At 46.5% G+C, this 17938-nt stretch overlaps 1 protein-coding gene across 1 annotated transcript in view; it reads left to right on the top strand.

Moving 5' to 3' along the window:
* Nucleotides 1-17938, top strand: part of nav3 (neuron navigator 3) — a gene marked incomplete at its 5' end in the record, with an annotated part of 156519 nt that overhangs the window by 53525 nt on the left and 85056 nt on the right. Inside the window, 2 exons of the mRNA XM_079235753.1 lie at nucleotides 9130-9202; nucleotides 13528-13702. Of these exons, the coding sequence (XP_079091879.1) occupies nucleotides 9130-9202; nucleotides 13528-13702 (248 nt within the window). The remainder of the gene's footprint in view (nucleotides 1-9129; nucleotides 9203-13527; nucleotides 13703-17938) is intronic.

The following is a 17938-nucleotide window of genomic DNA, read 5'->3' as shown; positions in this document are numbered from 1 at the left end:
ACTCTTTTGAGGAACTGTCAAACAGTTTACCGCCCTAGCGTTATACTTCTGAACACTTTAACAATTCACCTTGTGCAATATCCAACACGTGCAATACATTTAAGTACTTTTACATACTTTTTTTATTCAGTCTGTATATTCAATATTCTTCTTTACTGTTTTTTATTGTTTTCTATTACTGTTTATTTATGTTACTTGATTTTTATCTTGTATTCACAGCAATGCTGCTGTAATTTCCCCACTGCCGGACTAATAAAGGATTATCTTATCTTATCTTATCTTATACTAGGGACAAAGGGGACAAAGGAACCTTACCTCTTACCTCTCAATTACGTTTGCAGGTTTAGAAAAAAACATTGTGGTTTGGCTTTAAATGAGGATGGAATCACACTGGACATGAACAGCAGTCTCCTGGTTCACGGCTCTGTGTTTTTATCCTTCTTCCTTTGCCGACTTCCGACTCAGTTGAAACTTATTGATGATACGTCAAAAGCAAATGTAATTCGCCCTGGAGCTTCGTTGTCTGTGAACGTGGGCTGCACTGCGTTTTGAGAGACTTGCCCTGACTTACTAGAGGGCCGCTCAAAGGTTTCCGCATTGCTGTCCCTGCTGCTCAGAGGAAGAGGCGATGTATCACTTCTGATTGACCGTTGCAGCGTCTGACAGTCAACATCTGGGGAAAGCTGGTGCTCAATCTGTCCTCACTGTTGCATCGGTCGCACACAGGCGGTGAGAAGCTACAGCCGGTTTAAACAGAAGGTAGGAGACACAGAGAGACGGGGAGACGACGTCGGACAAGTGAAAGTGCTCAGTGGCCACAAGACTGTTGCAGCAAATGATGAAGATGAGACGAAATAGTAATGTGACAAACACACAAATCTATCTGCACATCAACCCTGCTTAAGTTTGCTGACTTTTATTGACACAGCAGCAGGTTCAGTCAGGTACGTTATGATCCAAGCAGCCAATAATACTAAACGGGCCTATTACGTTTCATTCGTTTTATCTGTTAGCTGCAAAAAGCTTTTCCCCGCACTCATTTTTCATCAAAACCCATCCATCACTGTTGACAACATCAGGCCATTAAAGTAATGTCTCCTCACACACAGTGTAGCCTCCAATGGGCTCCAGTGTTGGCAGATGTTGACGACCTCATTTTACATCTGTAGTCTCAATAAATACCACAGAAGAATTGGAGTGATGCATCGAACTCTTGAGAGCTTCACTACAGATAGATAGATACAGAAGATACTGCACTATACACTGCTTACCATTACACTTTTCAGTGCTCATGGTGGCCCGGTGGCCCGAGGCCACTAACGGTGACACGGTGGCCCGCCAAGTTTATTCAGGCCTCTCTTGAGAAGGAGAACGTCTCAGGGAGACTTTGCTTTTACTGTGTGCTAACTGAAAGGGACGCAAACGAGCGTTATCAACAACATCAATTTGATTGAATTGTTTTCTATTTAAATGTCTTTTGTGGTGTGTGAACTATAGGAGACTGTGAGAGAACAAAGAAGTTGAGTTTTCCATTTAGAGGAATAATTATCGAGGCGTATTTCTATTCTTGCTGATGTCTCTTCATTTATTGAAGTGTCACATTTAAGGAAGTCTGCGTTAAACTCGACACGTACCAAGCCGCTCCTACCTCCGGTCAGTGTCCCCGCTGTAGCAAGCTAGGAGCAGCGCTAGCTAGCAGCAGCGCTAGCTAGCTAGCTCCCCGCTGCTGCTGCTACTGCCCGCGTCCCCTCTGCCCAAGTCGGGTGTCGAGCCGGGGCTGGTGCCGCTACTTTCGGTGGTTGTCAGGGAGTAGCAGAGAGCTTGTGGAGCGCTATCGGAGGTTAGCAGAACGTTAGCGGGGAACTAGCGGAGCGCTAGCAGGAGCGCCAGCTGGCTACAGCAGGGAACTAACGGGGACACTGACCGAAGGTAGTAGCGGCTTGTAACACGACTTTTACGGTACTTTGACCATCAACATTGAAGCGCTTGTTAGCCCCCGTATTAGCCTCCATCCCTGGTATCACTGGCTCACAGCAGTTAACGTATGACCCCTTGTTCCAGTCGCGTTAGAAGATCCCCTCATCCTCCAACCGAACAAATAAAAGTCACGTTGCATCATAGCTCTTTGCACTTTAAACTCTACGTGCTGTGAACAGATGCCATAAGATACAGTAGCGCAGAGAGGTTGAGACCCAAAAGGAAGCAGCAGGGCCGTGGACGTCATCGCCGTCAGCAGGTTACGCACAAAGACCCCCTGAGAGTCAGCAGCTTAACCCCGCTGACCCTTTTGGGAGAAGCAGTCTCAGACGAGAGCTGACAGCCGAATTTGTCGCCTGTCAACAGAACTGCTATCCATCCCGTTGGCGGAGTCTACCTACGCAGACTGTAACAGTGTGTACGTGACACAGCGGAGTCCCAACCCGCCCGCTGTGGTCCTCTGAAAAACATCTGCCGCTGATTTATCCTCCTCTGCATACTCACTTTAATGGGCTCTGGTGCAGAGATTAATAATAACGCCTCTACGTCTTCTTTCATCTGTTTGTTTTATGTTGTTATGTCTTAAAAATCCATCACTGGAGAAGAGCTTTTCTAGCTTGTCTCCCGGTTGTTTGACATTTATCAATAAAGGGACACTCCGATTTCACATTTACATTTGACATTGACTTTGACCTTATATTTAACATTATGCAAGTGCATCACTAACTGTAGTCCTACACAGGAATACTTTCACAGAGAACCGCGAAGAAAAGTCATCGACCAATAACGTTGTGCGCAACGGCCATTTTGAAAACATAGTTCATAGTCCGAACCAAGACGGCAAACTTTATTACTCCTTAAAACCTTGACACGGTCCACATCCAGTCCTTTTCCATTCTTTACATTAAAAGCCTACAACATATACACTGCGTAACTGTTTACCAGAGGAGAATTCACTCAGGCCTTTTGCTAAAGGAAATTCAACAAAATATCTCCCAGTAGTTTAAGCAATGCAACAGTTCACCTCAGACACACTGCCAGACGCTGCTCTGGGTCAATAATAGTTGGTCCTCTGCCTGCACGGATCTATTTAAGCCTTTTATTGAAAAAGTGCTGCAACTGTCGCAAGTTTGCATCCCTGCCGGTGGGACATGTTGTGATGTGACATATTGGCAGGCATTGAAACGGCACCATCAACAGAAGCGATCACGAGATCTGACTTGTGCAGTGAAAGGATTAACCCCGGAGATTGATGAGGCGACATGTTGGTCTTTGTCAACCGTGAGACATCTTTGTTTGACTGTTTCTCTCTCTCTCTGCCACTCGTTCACACGGCCAACACACACATGTGGACTCCCTCCCAACACTGTCTGTGCAGCAGATGGGCAAAGCCACATGGAGGCCCTCCAAGTTATTTGATGCTGTAAACATTTGGAATTGAACCCCCATATGTCCTTGACACATCCGCAGATATAGGCCTGTGTTGCCATGCAGAGCCCGTTGATTATACATCATGTGTGTTTATATGCTGACTGCGCTATTATCGTCACAGCCAACAAAAATCCTTAAAGAAAATGATTGTTGCATTTACGCGAAAATGAGGCACGATGTGTTAAAAATCGACGAGGGGCTTGTTTTGTCTCCCGAGCCTCGGCTACTTGAATTGAATCATCTTCGCTTGCTTTTCTCACGTTGTAGAAGGTTTTATGGCGTTCCGTTTCATAACATTTAGGCTGCTGTGAAAGCAAACATCGAGCAGGACAGACACAGCTGGGTTCAGGAGGTTCAGCGAGAGGTTTACTAGAGGTTTCTAAAGATGAGCAATTAACATTTTTTCCATAGTTTTTACGGAAAGACAGATCCTCAGCTTTGAGCCGTGGAATATTTCAGTCAGGGCAAGGAATTATGGGGGCTTCCGCTGTGATCAATACTGCATGGAACCGTTCCCCATCGGTGCCAGATGAGAAAATGCTTCTTTACTTTGGGTTTTGACGTGATGAGCGATGATCCCCGGATTATGAGACGGGATCTTTTAACCCTGCCGCCCCGCTGCCCATCAGCCGCCGTGAAGCTCTGTCCCATCTAATCCGTTGTGAGTCGTCGCCTGTCAGCCGCTGTCTGCTTTGGATGCATTCAGAGCGACGGGGCAGGGTGAAAGAGGAATCAATGGAGTGTTGGGGAAGAGAGTTGACGGAGAGGTGACGGGAGATGGGGGAAGAGGTTTGTTTGGTAAAATGAAGGCTTCAGATTGTGACAGGGTTGTGTCCTTCAGGTCTTGGCTCTTTGTGGGAAAAGAACAACAAGTTCTCACTCACAACTCATCTGGTCAGTGGCCAACGCTCTGAGCATCCCTCAAGAGTCACATTTGGTCTCCGGGACGATGTGCAAAAAAACTGTCTGTTTTAACTTCTTGGATACGTGGGGGATCAGGCACTCCGGGGTTCCCTGTACCCATTCTTCAAGTAGTCGTATGAACCCCCTATGAGTTCTAATAGTAAATAACTCACTTTTATACCATATTTTGATCATAACTATGAACATCCAGCATAATCTGAGCATAATGTTATCAAGATTCCCCAAAAATGCCTTGTTGAGCCGCCCCCGAGTTGTTCCAACTCCATGGTTCAAGGCCTAAACAACAACCTGCAGAGTTGTAAGACCCCTCTTTGTAAAGATAATGACCTAAAGAATCAGAAAAATCGGCAAGAAAAATCACAATAAAACGAAGACAAAGTCAACGTTGACTTGGCTTGGCCAACGCCCTAAGCATCCCTCAAGAGTCACCTTTGGTCTCAGGGACGATGTGCAATGCATACAGTCTGTTTTTATAATAAACTTCCAATGAAGGGTTACTTATGCAACAAAGCTACTTGGTTAGTTTTAGGAAAAGAGTGTGGTTTGACAGCAATCAATTTAAGGTAAAGTCAACGTTGACTTGGCTTCACACAGGATGTGAACAACGGTCTCCTGAGTGAGAGTCCTGTGTTGACTGTCTGGCTCTTCATCCTAAATCAGTTGCTCTGAGCGTCTACTAAAGGGTTTCCATCGGAGTTCTGAAAGCCTGCTCCGTCTAAAGGGGGTCAAAGCTGCGCTACTCAGTGGGAACAGCTCGGGGAAAACACACAAATAACTCTCACAGTGAGCAGAGGGACTTGTCTTCGTGTAAATGTTTGGCTTTCAGAGCAGCTCCGCTCAGCCACAATGATTAATAAAGTATACTCCGGCTGCAAGAGGCGTCCCAGTTACATGTCGCCTCAGCGTGAGTGATGAGCTCTGCCTCATTAGGCGTCCGGTGCCAAGAGGAATTAATAGGCAAAAAAGGGTGAATTTATCCTGTCACCGCCCCGCCAGGTGCAAGAAGAAGAGTGGAAGAAGAAAAAGCGAACGTGGACACAGGGGCTTCTCAGGCCAAACTCGTTTTTTTTTGTTAGTTTAAGATGGTATCGATTTTTATTTGCTGGCTTAAAACGATGACACAGTGGTTTCTACGTGAGGGATTTTTATTTACTTGTATCCCCCTGACTCATCACTGGAGTTTGATTTCTGCCTGAAGCAAAAGACAAGAGATGCTACAAAAGCTTTGCTTCTCTAGACGCAGCCTCCTCCGACCCCACTGGGGATTCAGAGATTTCAAATGAGTTAATCCACGCTGACAGCATGCAGAAAGTAACCACCGCGTCGACAGTAAAACTCAGTGGAAAGAAACACTGGAAGTCAACCGAGCCGCCGCTGCAACCCTTACTCACGAAATGGCTTTGTTTGCGAAGCTCGAGTCATCTGTGTTTTTGAAATACTGACTTGGGGATTTAAGGTGGCGTGTATTTTTCCACTGGATATGTAGCATTCTGGACCAAAACCCCTCAATTATCGAGCCTTTCTCGTGCGCTGTAAAGCGCTAACGCCTGGTTTTCCAGTCCCGTCTTGACGGAGGTTGTTTTCTGTCCCCCGTAGGAAGCGGTAATTAAGGTGTTGGCCCATTTGTAGTTGACAGTTGCATCTAAGGAATAACACTTTCCAAATCCATCCCTCATGCATCAGTCACTTGATATGTTTGGAGAGGCCCAGGACGTGAGGACGTTAAGCTGCAGACATGCAGATGTAGCGCCGTCTCATCTCCCTTCTTACCGGGAGTGGAACGAGACTCTCAAAGCACTAAAGTACCGTCGTGTAGAGATGTAACAACAGTTTATACCAAAGAGACGTTGTAAGTGCACTTTTTGGGAACACAAAGAACAGCTTTAAAAGTCCTCACTTGTTTTTCAAGTGAGGAAGAAAGAAAAGAAGAAAAGGCGTAAAAGATAAAGTGCAAAAACTAATTAAAGCCTGTATACAGTGTTTGGTTCTTGTTGACTGCTGGTTGAACCACAAATGGCCAATTGCATGAGTCACTTACTCAAGTGCAAGCCAAAAAATTAAAATATAAAACGCACATGCTTCACATCATAGTGAACCAAACCATGGTGATCTTATCCACATTTTGGTGTTTCCTTCTTGGTTTCCAATCAATGAACCCATTCTTGAGAGTAATTGTATTAAGTGTGTACTTCACGCCTGAATTAGCATTTGTTAAAGATACTTTTGTCACTGAGTGATGAAGTTAAAATGCAGAGAGATTGTTGTTTGCTAATGAATAAAGAAAGAAAGCAAACATCTAACTAAAGCAGCAACAACTTGCTGGCACGATCCTTTAACCAAGTATGTAGTCAAATGAGGGTTCATTGTTGAAATAGAAATGCAATATGACAAAAACATTGTTTGTAAAGCTTTCAGATGCATTTCCTCATAAAAGAACTGGATGAAAAATGACGTTTCTTTTGTCAATTCAACCACCAGAAGTATCTGTGTACTTCGAGGATTGAGTACCTGCGTGCTGTACAGGATGCTTTTCTCTCAGTATGACGGTAGTGGTGTGAACTCATCAGTGGTTCCAGAGGAGACTGTGGAGGACAGGTTGAAGCGTCTCCCAGCCATGACACAAACTTTCCTCCTCTCCGCTGCCTGTGTCCGCTGGAATGTGACATTTAGATTTAGTGGTGCGGCTCCGTGAAGGCAACTTCACATAATTGAAACTGATTATCACAGAAACTTCATTCTTCCAGGCTTAGTGGCAAGTCTCCTTCCCCTACACGTGCTCTCCTGTCAACTCTCAGAAAAAAAACGTGCTCCCTTTGCTGTAAGTGCTTCAAGATTGGGGCGAAGTGCGCCTCATCAAAATGCCCTTTTCCAAATTGCTTTTAATGGCTCGCGTGGATCCGTCTGATGCCAGCCCGCGTAGGAAAAATAAACGACGTCGGTTTCCCGAGAAGCTGTTACAGGATGCCGCAAAGCCAGAGCGCGCCCACCAAACGAGCAGTTAAACATCGCCAGAAACCCTGCGGGACATTAATGCCCCGGCCGTCATCAACGCCTTCAGTCATCGCTCCGCTCGCAGAGTTAAGGCCGACTAGAAACTAACGGAGCTGTTGCGTCTAAAAGCCGTTGGAAGCGTCGTCCACGATGCCCGCCTGCAGACAGAGGTCTGTCTCTCACTAGAGAGATTTACCGTTTATGAGTTCACTCCTTTTTTTTTTGTCTTTATCAGCTCTTAAAGCAGCCTTCAAACACACACATGCTGCCTGCGGAGCAGATGCCGCATTCTTCAGCGGGGCCTCCCAAAGCTTTTTCGTCACGTTCAAAACCGACTGAGACCTAATTGGGAAGTCCTCTTGACGAAAATGGCCCGTTATCGTGCAAATATTGTCAATTAACATATCGTCCTGTGCATTTTTTGCCAGGCGGTTGCACTTTGAAAAAACTCCTACGTCCCACAACGTGCCGGCTCTCTGTCGAATTAAGAGCGGCGTAATGAGGCCTCGCGAACAAAAAGCGCTGCTCGGCACATGTCTACCCCGACATGCGAGCGTCTGAGAGTGTGCGTGGGAAAATCAAACGGATCCACACACCGACACATGTTGGCGTCTGGTGTGTGGGGAGAGGAGGAAGAAAAGGAAAAAACGGAGGCCCACATGTGAGCGTGGTGTCGGGCAAATGGAGGAGCTTCTTATCCCGCTGGGGCGTCCCGTTGATGCAACCGGTGTAAACGCATCCGGCTGACAGCGAGGGGAAGTGATCTTCTCCAGAAACTTGTTTGGGTGCCCTTGAGCAAAGCGCTCCCAGGATGTGGTTGCACCGGGCAGCGTAGGCAGGAGATAATCGCGCCAACCGATTTGTCGTGATAGTAAAATAGTTTCTGCATCTTTCCAGTAATGCAGCTGCGTCATTTTCTTCTCAGCAAACTTCAGAGTGCAGGAAACACTGGAGCAAAACACATTGATTCCTGCCCTTCGATAGTGCCAACATTATTCAACATAACTGTTATGTTGAAGCTTCTTACAGCGAATAGGAACTCATGAGAAAACAAACTTCATGATGTCACCCGGGAGTTCAGCTCAGTGGGAGTAAAAGACGAATCAGCGAGCATCCAAGCGTCCCGTGTGCAGATACGACTCATTATCGTCACTAACGAAGAGACACGGGGACGCTGAGTGAGAGAGAGCTGAGCGGAGTCACAGCTCATGAATCATCATCATCATCATCATCGCTGGACGTCTGTCTGCGTCGCCTCGGCCTGCCCTTTGTGTGGCCCCGGCACACTGCGCTGACTGGGAGCGCTGCGACCTCTGACCTCGTCATAAAAGAGTTCCTGTGGATGGCCGGCATGCAGCCCAAAAAATCCCCCTAATAACTGAGACCTCAGTGGGGCTTTGTGAAACTGAAACCCGGCCGCAGAGGTGACGTGTTGACTCGGCTGGGAAATGCCTCCGCTGGGCCAGCTGACCCACGCGGCCTGTGTCTGAGTACATTGTTTTCTGAGTGCGTCTATAGTTTGTGTGTGCATGTGAATTCATGTATGTCTGCCTCTCTGTATATATATGTATATATGGGCCTGCGTAGGTGACACACTGCGACCAGTATGCCACGCAGCCGGGTCCCGGGCTGCAGCGGGGGTTCGGGCAGCAGCCACACAATGGGGGGCTTTATGGTGCGCGGCCGGCGGTCCCCCGTCCTTTTCGAGGCCGTCCGCCCCGAGACATTTAGGCTCGCTGAATGTTAAGCATCGTCACATTCTGGTGTCTGTCCTTTGTGCTGACTGTCTGCCGTCTTCCTCCACAGATCGAGAATGTGGACGCCTGCCTCAGTTTCCTGGACGCCAGAGGAGTGAACGTGCAAGGGCTCTCGTCAGAAGGTAAGACGAATAAACAACGCGTCATTCGAGGGCTGATTAAACTCCTCACGAGAAGGATCTCCCTGTGGGTAGCTTTCCATTCCCCCACGGGACCGAATATCTTTGAAGAAAGCTGGTCGAAGCCCGTTTCCAAGACATACTATTAAACTTCACGGCAATGGCATTCATTCACCACGTTGGTATCGTGACAGGGTGCACAGTTTCTCCATCTCCAGCGTTCACGATGGCACTGTAGGCAATCATTAGGGCATCAAAGTGGATTGCGGGAGGATCAAAAAAACTCCAGTGAGGGATTGGCCGCCCCGACCATCAGGGTGTAACAACACCGCTCGTGCGGCCGCCAAATTGAACGATAAAGCTAAAAATTGTCTCACAAGGCCACGGCAAACGATCTCTTAGGAGTTTGGTTTTACTTATAATTTGGACTCTGACGTTTACCTCAAAGATCCCCAAAGAATTTGTCTCACTGCATGCAAGGAGCTTCTGTAGCATTGCATCGTATGATGTGTCCCATTGGACACGTGGAGGCCACCTTGTCATACGTTAGCTAGCGCGTTCCACTCTGGAGAGCAAAGAGTTGCTGTCCTGTGAAAACCGCGTACCTCCAAATGGCAACTTTTCAGGAGCTTAGCCTCTTCCGTCTCTGACGTATTCAATTCAAGAGGAAGCAGTGAAGTTACCATCTCTACCCTTTTGATTCCATGATGGTCAGATTCGTATAAAAAATGTGAGCGCCACTTTACCCCAAATTTCTTCTCTGCCACGATGCCATCACTACATCACTTTTGATTTATATAATATTTTGGCAATAAAGTTTTCAGACAGGGTATTTTATTCGTTTAATTTCCAGATTAATTTTCAGCATACATGAATATCATTACCGTACAACAATAGCCCAGAGTTTAAAAAAAAAAGCACAGATTGTATTGGAGAACCATTCAAATGAACACGTGTCAGTTGGGGTTTTAAATAGTTTATATCTCTCAGGAAGCAGGATCACTCTCACGCAAACGATCAGTTTCACTAAATTCGAAATCACTCGAATTCACTAAAGAGTCATGGTTTGTGAAAAAAAGCTGCTTCTCTTGAGCTTCAACATGTGTCAACCCTGATAAATGGGGAACTTAGTGTAAAAAGCAATGCTTTATAAACACGTGGAGTGAAAAAAAAAAGCTAATTTGTGATTTAGGTCTTAATTATTCTCACAGAAAACATCCCCAGCTTTTATTTGGGGCCCGCAGACCCCTCGTTGTTTCTGCTCCCCTATAAACGCTTCCAGAGATGAGCCTGTCCTTGACCTCTCCCCTGCAGCAGAAATAGTCTGCGAGGCTGAGAGGCTGACACACTGACCGACAGCTCTAAATCCTGCAGCCCTAAAAGCAGCGAGGGTGACTCGCTGGGCCTGGTATTCCAAAGTGGGCCTGTAAATATACGGGCTATTGGGTTACTCTGTCCATCACTGTTGCTGCCGCGTTTCATCACTTCCCTATCTCCGTCGCTCCCCGCCTGCGTCGGCCTCGGCCATGTTTGTTTTCCAGATTGCGTTAGCTGGCTTATGTGGCCTTTATTATCTTTTTACAAGGCGTGGGTTTAAAACCCAAAGTGGAATGTTTGATGTGCATCTCCTGAGAGAGCCGACTTATTGTAATAACCTTGCATCTCTCCGGTTGGGAGGCTGTAAACCCGAAAGTTCCGGAGAAAGCCATCATGTTAAGGAGCGTTACGGGTCGCCCTCAGAGGTTTCCGCTGAGGGGAGGTTACAGACCGTAATAAAAGCGAGGCAAGGTTGTTGTTTTCCCCAATGCAAGAAAAGAACGTCACCCTGCATGGAAGCTGTCATTGTGAAACCAAGCACGAGACTCTTGAAACTCCCAGTTGACCGCTTAGCACAGAAAGTCTAAACCAAAGTTTTACTACTTGAAATGTGATAATCATCCTCAGGAAGTTCAGTCTGCCGTTACTAGCGTTAAAAAGCAGGTGTAAAGCTCCAAAACACACATTTCCTGGGTTGGAGTGAGGGGTCCTCACAGCAGGTCATTAAAGCCTCTTTCCACTGGAGGGTCTCTGCCAGAGGGAAACCCACAGAATGACCTGCTCACCATAATGAAGTCCCTCCTGCTTGATCGCAGTGGGTCCATTTTCTTTTTTTAGGTGGGTCTGATTTCATTAGGTCACTGTGCTGGGGTCAGCACAGAAAAGCTGTCTGTGTAATTCAGCTCAAAACAGAACAGAGCGATAGTCGTCTGAAGACCTAATTGGAAAAATAAATGGAAGCCAAACAAATTAATTAAAAGCAAGTTTACACAAAGAAAGCCGAGGGCAGCGGAGGAAGCAAAGACACGACCAGCTGTGGCGTGAGGCTCTGTCTGGATGAGTATTGTCTGGGGATTAAACTCCTAAAAAGGCAGATTAAAGTAAAGACCGAATATAAAGTCATGCTCACACGGTATTTGTTGTCTTCTCCCGATTACCCGACCGTGCTAGAAACTTCTCCTCCTCCTGCTCCAAAGCCCCCTGTGACTGATGAAATAGCTAACCTCTCCAAGTAATAACAATACAGAAGATTGAATAAAACCACATCAACCACTTGAAAAGGCCTCCAGAAGCAAAGGCACATGTTCACTGAGCGTGGGCCAAGCAGAAACACTTGTCCTCTGCACCGCTCCTCCATTCAGGGGAGAAAAGGTCTGTGTGTTGCTGACAAAAAAAAGTCCAACCTATAGTTGCAGACTTTGCCCGATTGGTAAGGTAACCTTGGTGCAAGCCTACACCTCGCTAAAGTTTGAGCGGGCCATAAACATGTGCCTGACCTTGCAGGACAACCTCCCTTTCGGGATGCAGGAAGTAGCATTGTTCCTCGTGTCCTCATTATCTTTTCTTTTACTTTTTACCAGTTGCAACCAGTTCCAGTCCACAAGGGTGGCTGAATCTGAATAAGTCTCTCCCTAAAGCACAGCAAACGCCTCTCTAAGGCCCAGTATAAATAAATAAATATATTACTGCCTCCGGGGGTTGGAAAATGCAAAAAAAACCTACTAAAAAACAAAAAACAACAGCCCCAAGAGATTAATCGTCTCCAGCTTTCACAGCCCGCAAGCGGCACACTGTGGCCACGGATGGCCGAGGAGAAACGCCTGAGCCTCTCCAAATTGAAAAATGGAGCGAAAAAGCCCCGCGTCAGCCGGCGCTCTCCCTCCGCGTGCCGGCTCCCACTGAGGGGTTTGATCCCAAAAGTCCATTTCACAAATGGGTGCGTTCGCCACAGCGATCAATTCTTCCGCCTCTGCGGCGGCGGGAAGCGGCTCGAGGAGAAGACCAACACCTCAGACAGTTGCCCATCGATTAGACGGCTTTCTCGCTGTTTGTCGCCACCTCAGCATGTTTACAAACGCTACTTTATTAAAAAAAAAAAGGGATTGAATATCTATCGTACATTTGAGTTCATTTTCCATATGAATGTGTTTTGTGTTTGTTGTGTTTTGTCTGTCTTTCCGCCCCTTTTTTCTAGCTGGATTCATTTCAGTTGTCATTTATCATTTTTAGCTCATCCATTTATATCATTTCACATTTATCAAAACACAGAAATGCGTCACTTCTGCGTGTCTCTCCTCCCCACTGCACCTGTGATAAAAACAACAACTCTCACTTCCTCATTTTGTGGCAAAAGCAGAACTGTAATTGAAGTTCCCATCGTATATATATATATATATATATATATATATATATATATATATATATATATATATATATATATGTGTGTGTGTGTGTTGGGCCTCAGTTAAACACCAGCCTCACTTCTAAATGAACCAGCTGTGCGTTAGCAGACGCTTCAGACCAGAATCTATGACAACCGGTTCTCCTCGTGAGCCGTGGCCTAAACTGTTCCAACTCACAGTAAGTGTTACCGCGTGTTGTATACAATTAACTGCTATAACTCTGCATATTATATACAGTACATCAATATCTCCTCCAGTTAAATCTGGTGTATAATTACTCTTAAGAGACTCTCCAGCCTGCTGCACTTGAGCTCTATCCCCAAGTGGCTTTTTTTTTCTTCTTTCTTTTTTAACATATGTTCACTTTAGTGTTTGAAAGATACAATAAATGGTTTGGAAAATATTAATTTTCAGCATCACGGGACACTGCTTTGGTTCCAGGCGGATACAAAAAAACAGAAGAAAAAAAAGTCCTGCACTAGTTTCACTCGCAAAAAATGTCTTTACACCCATAAAATGCACGTGTTCCACGCGGGGTAGAGATGTATCCCGGCACCGCGAGTACCACGGCCCCGCGCTGACACTCCCCTCCCTGTCTCGCCCCCGCAGAGATCAGGAATGGCAACCTGAAGAGCATCCTGGGCCTCTTCTTCATCCTGTCGCGCTACAAGCAGCAGCAGCAGCAGCAGCAGCAGTACTACCAGTCCCTGGTGGAGCTCAGCCAGCAGACCAGCAGCAGCGCGCCGTCCGCCGGCGGCCTCAAGACGCAGGAGATGCAGTCAAGGTACGCCGCGCCGGCCCGGGTCTCGTATCCGGGGCAGATGTAGCCCAGAAGGTCACAAGTTAATGTCACTTGGTTTGAATTAGTGGGTCAATTATTTTTTTTAGGACCTCTGCTGGCAGAGAGGTCCACTGATTTATCCCTCTTGGATGCTTAATTAGGTCCAGTTAGAGGTTTTGTAAACAGGAATTTGTTGGATATGAGCGTCTCTCAGTGTGAAATGAATAACAGCCTTCATGGGAAGTGTTTCTCATTAGGGCTTCTGCTGCATCAGCTCCAGAGGAGGACTGAAGCTGGCCAGCAGACAGTAGAAGCATTGTTGCTTATTCACTCTTAGGTTGACACTTAGTTAGAAGATTGATTTGGCTCTCATATCTGTCTGTTAAAAACAAAGCTACAGCCTCGTTAGCTTAGCTTAGCATAAAGACTGTAAGCGGGGGGAAACGACCAGCCTGGCTCTGTCGCAATGAAGAAGAACGTGTGGAGTGATGAGGAGTTTCCATCCACCTATTTTATGTGCATTTTTCCATTTTACTATTTCCACCGGGGTCATTTTAATTCCCCCAGTGGAAATGCAGAAAAAAGAAATTGCCGAAATACTTGACTTTAAGACTTTAAGATGCATAATTGCAGCGCGTGTTGCCTGTAAATGTTGTGCATTGATGTGTATGGTTTGTGTTGTTTTATATTCCAGTAAAAAGACAACACCCATTTAATGCAAATCTTACGGACAACAAAGTAATCTGGATCTGAAAAAGGGTTTTAGGCTTGGTCGAGGTGTAAAAGTTGGCGTTTCGAAATGCGACAAAATGCAAAAGACGTTCACAAAGCTTGTGACTTCAACGTCCACCGAATCCTCTGAAGAAACACAGTTCCTACCTCGCTCTCATGTAACCCTCCTCTCATTAAACCAAACTCCTAACAGCTCAGGGTCGTGGATGGAAACCAACATTTGTTTAGCATTTTCTTTTTCCCGATTTTCTTGATTTTTTTGGTATAAATTTGCAACACATTTGGATGGAAACACGACTCTTGTTCCTGGTTCTTCGCAGCAATGTTTGCTGCTAAATCCATTGAGCACTCTTTCAAAGGGATGCTGAGGTTGGTGGTGAAGGTACTATATGAAGACGTGCGTCGTGCAGTGGAAATGTTGGTCCAACGGGCAGCGAAGCAGTAAAATGCAGTAAAAGCAAAAGAGGCCTGACCCGTGTGATGTAAATAGACAGAAAAGAGCATCTAAAGGAAGGCCTGACATGCCACACATGAGCAGCATTCCTCCTGACCGGATCGAGAGAGTGTGTGTGTGTGTGTTTGTGTGTGTGTGTGTGTGTGTGTATGTGTGCAATAAGAGCAGTTAGTCCCAGCGCTTGAGGAAAGCGGCATGTGGGTAAGATGATATCGTCGATCGCCTTAGTCCCACTCTGTTTGGACGAGTTAGGAGGTGGTAGCGTTGGGGTCGGTGTATATTGTGTGTGTGTGTGTGTGTGTGGGGGGGGGGGGGGGTATTAAGGGCACAGCTGCTTTCCATTCCCACACTCCCCCCCCACCACAACAGGTGGAGAGCCTCCCGCACACACACTGTACACAAGGAACAGTGAAGCTCGAAGCACACCGCCACATCAGTCCAGCCTGGAACGCTGCACACACACACACACACACACACACACACACACATCCCGTTGCAGCAGTTCACCCTCATAAGATATACGAGGTTGAGTCCGATAACAAGTTGAGAGATACTTGAGGTTTTATTCGATGATAAATTTGAGGACGACACCAATAACAAACGGGAGAAGATATAACTTCATGGAGGAAAAGACCCCTCGCCCCCAGTGATGTCTCACTCACTCCCGGGCTGATGAGTTAATCACGTCTGAATGCTGGAGGCCACAGCGGAGGTCAGAGGATTAGACCTTGTCCGTCAGCGTTAAAGTGAAGCATTAATCTGTGAGCTTTTGGGGACGTCCGCACCATTCAACCTCTCTCTGTGTCCCGGCAGACGATGACTATCACACCTTGTGTGAAGAGATATCTGGAGGTATAGAGGTGTGGTCCCTTAACCCTAGAACACGCACACCATCACTAACGTCGGTTATATTTTACCTGAAAGAATGTACCTGATAAAAAATATTTAAATACAAAAATACAAGGCACATTGAGGTACCGTAAAAGTCGGGTCACAAGCCGCTTCTACCTCTGTCCCCGCTGAGGTAGCTGCTCGCGCCCCCTCTGACCGAGTCGGGTGTTGAGCTGGTCCCGCTACCTTCGGTGGTTGTCGGAGAGCTAGCGGAGCGCTAGCAGGAGCGCTAGCTGACCGAAGGTAGTAGCGGCTTGTAACCCGACTTTTACGGTACTCCTCTTTTATTTTACCCTATAGAATGGGGGGGGGGACTCAAAATCGAGCGAAAAATTAGGGAATCGTCAATGAAACATGATTAAAAATATAAATAATGGAGCTATTAACTTGTTCTTTAGTCCACCCGTTCCTGAAGGCTCAGTCTCCCTGCAATGGTAGTATCCAACCCAATGTTTTTTCGCAAAGGACAAACAGACAGACACAGATTCCTTTTGAGTTGTCACGGGAAGCTCTTGTAATGCAGTGTTAACGCTGCACTTTTGACATATTTGTAGAGGGGAAAAAAAATAGCACCCGAAACCAATTCTGAGATGACTTGACCTCTTAAACACAACTGACTTACTGTACAGTCAGTCATCACAAACTCAGACTGTGCCGTCAGACATCACTTAAACCCACAGAAGTCTATTTTGAATTCGAGCAGAGCTTTTCCAAAGCAGAAGGAGATTAAATACTTCAGTATGAAAACGCAGCTTGAATATGATGCAGCATGTAATCTTGGGTTTGAATATTTCACACACTGTAAAGATTATATAGCTTTGACGACGAGCAGGAATAAGTCTGTGCAGTCTGTATATGATGCTGTCAGACAAGTGTGGAAGATATTTAAGAGTAAGCGCCAGTAAAAGAATATTAGGTTACTGCTGCCTGACTAGAACTGAGTTCATCTGAAGACTCCCCTGTTTGTGCAGTGGCATGACTACTGCACAAACTGATGATATGTCTGCGGTTCAAGTTTGCTTTCTCTGCACTTTTCATATCGTGCCTCGTCAACTCCAAATCATTTCAAACATTTGCACCGTTCCTTTTGTTCGAGGCCTCGCGCCCGGTGGGCGGGCTCCCTCTCCTTTTCACACACTTTTTTGGAAGCACTGAAATGTAATTAAATGTAGTCGTAAAAAAAAATATCTTTTCTAATTCCAATTTTCCACGGTGATGAATTCCTGCGAGCCCCGGCCGACCCCGAAGATTAAGCGTGTCTGAGTAACTTCATAAACTATCAGATAAGCCAGGAGAATGGAGGTTTTCAAATTCAAAATGTTAAGCTTTTCAAATTATCAAATTATCTGCCTCACAGATTTACGCAGGCAGAGACACACACACACACACACACACACACACACACACACACACACACACACACACACACACACACACATTTGGCCTACTGCACATCTACAGTCGGGACGTGGGAGAGCTTTCTATAGACAGCACCTGCTGGCCCGACTGGTGTCTCTGGGGCAGGGGATGTGTGTGTGTTTGTGTGTGTGCGACTGTGTGTGTGTGCGCGACTGTGTGTGTGTGTGTCCGAGGGGAACTCCCCATTGGACGGATGGCGACAGCCCGGAGCCCCGGGAGGTTGTTGGTGCTCTAGAAGGCAGGGGGGTCCGGGCCAGCAGGGCGCAGCGAAACCCTCCCTCTTTAACTCGCCATGTCCCGGGGCGAGCAGGTTGACCCCTTGGTGCGGCGCTCCTCACGCCTGCCGACCGCCGTGTCCCGCGACAGGAAGAGCCGCTTTCCTTACGATAGAGCCAACAGTCTGGCCAAGCCCGACTCGTCTCCTAGGTACTGGTCTAGCTTGTGTGTGTGTGTGTGTGTGTGTGTGTGTGTGGTAACATCAAGGCAACGTCTCGGGTCTTTCTGGAAAACACCCGGTGATAGGAGGAGGATGGATTAGTGGCATCATGAACTGGTAAATGCTTTGGTTCCACTTGTCCCGTTTCCTGTATTCGTGTTGAGCTTTTATCAATGCATAGATGTGCTTTCATGTATCCTGAAAAATGCTCTAATCTGAAAAATAGTCAAATGACTTGGTAGAAAACTTGGTTTGGTTCAAACCATTTCACCTCGACCACATCCGATGTCCAGAAACAGCCGTGGTT

Source organism: Taurulus bubalis (assembly GCF_910589615.1).
Source record: "Taurulus bubalis genome assembly, chromosome: 20".
Lineage (NCBI taxonomy): Eukaryota > Metazoa > Chordata > Actinopteri > Perciformes > Cottidae > Taurulus > Taurulus bubalis.
The sequence above is the reverse complement of the archived record's forward strand: the minus strand, read 5'-3'. Positions and strand labels throughout refer to the sequence as shown.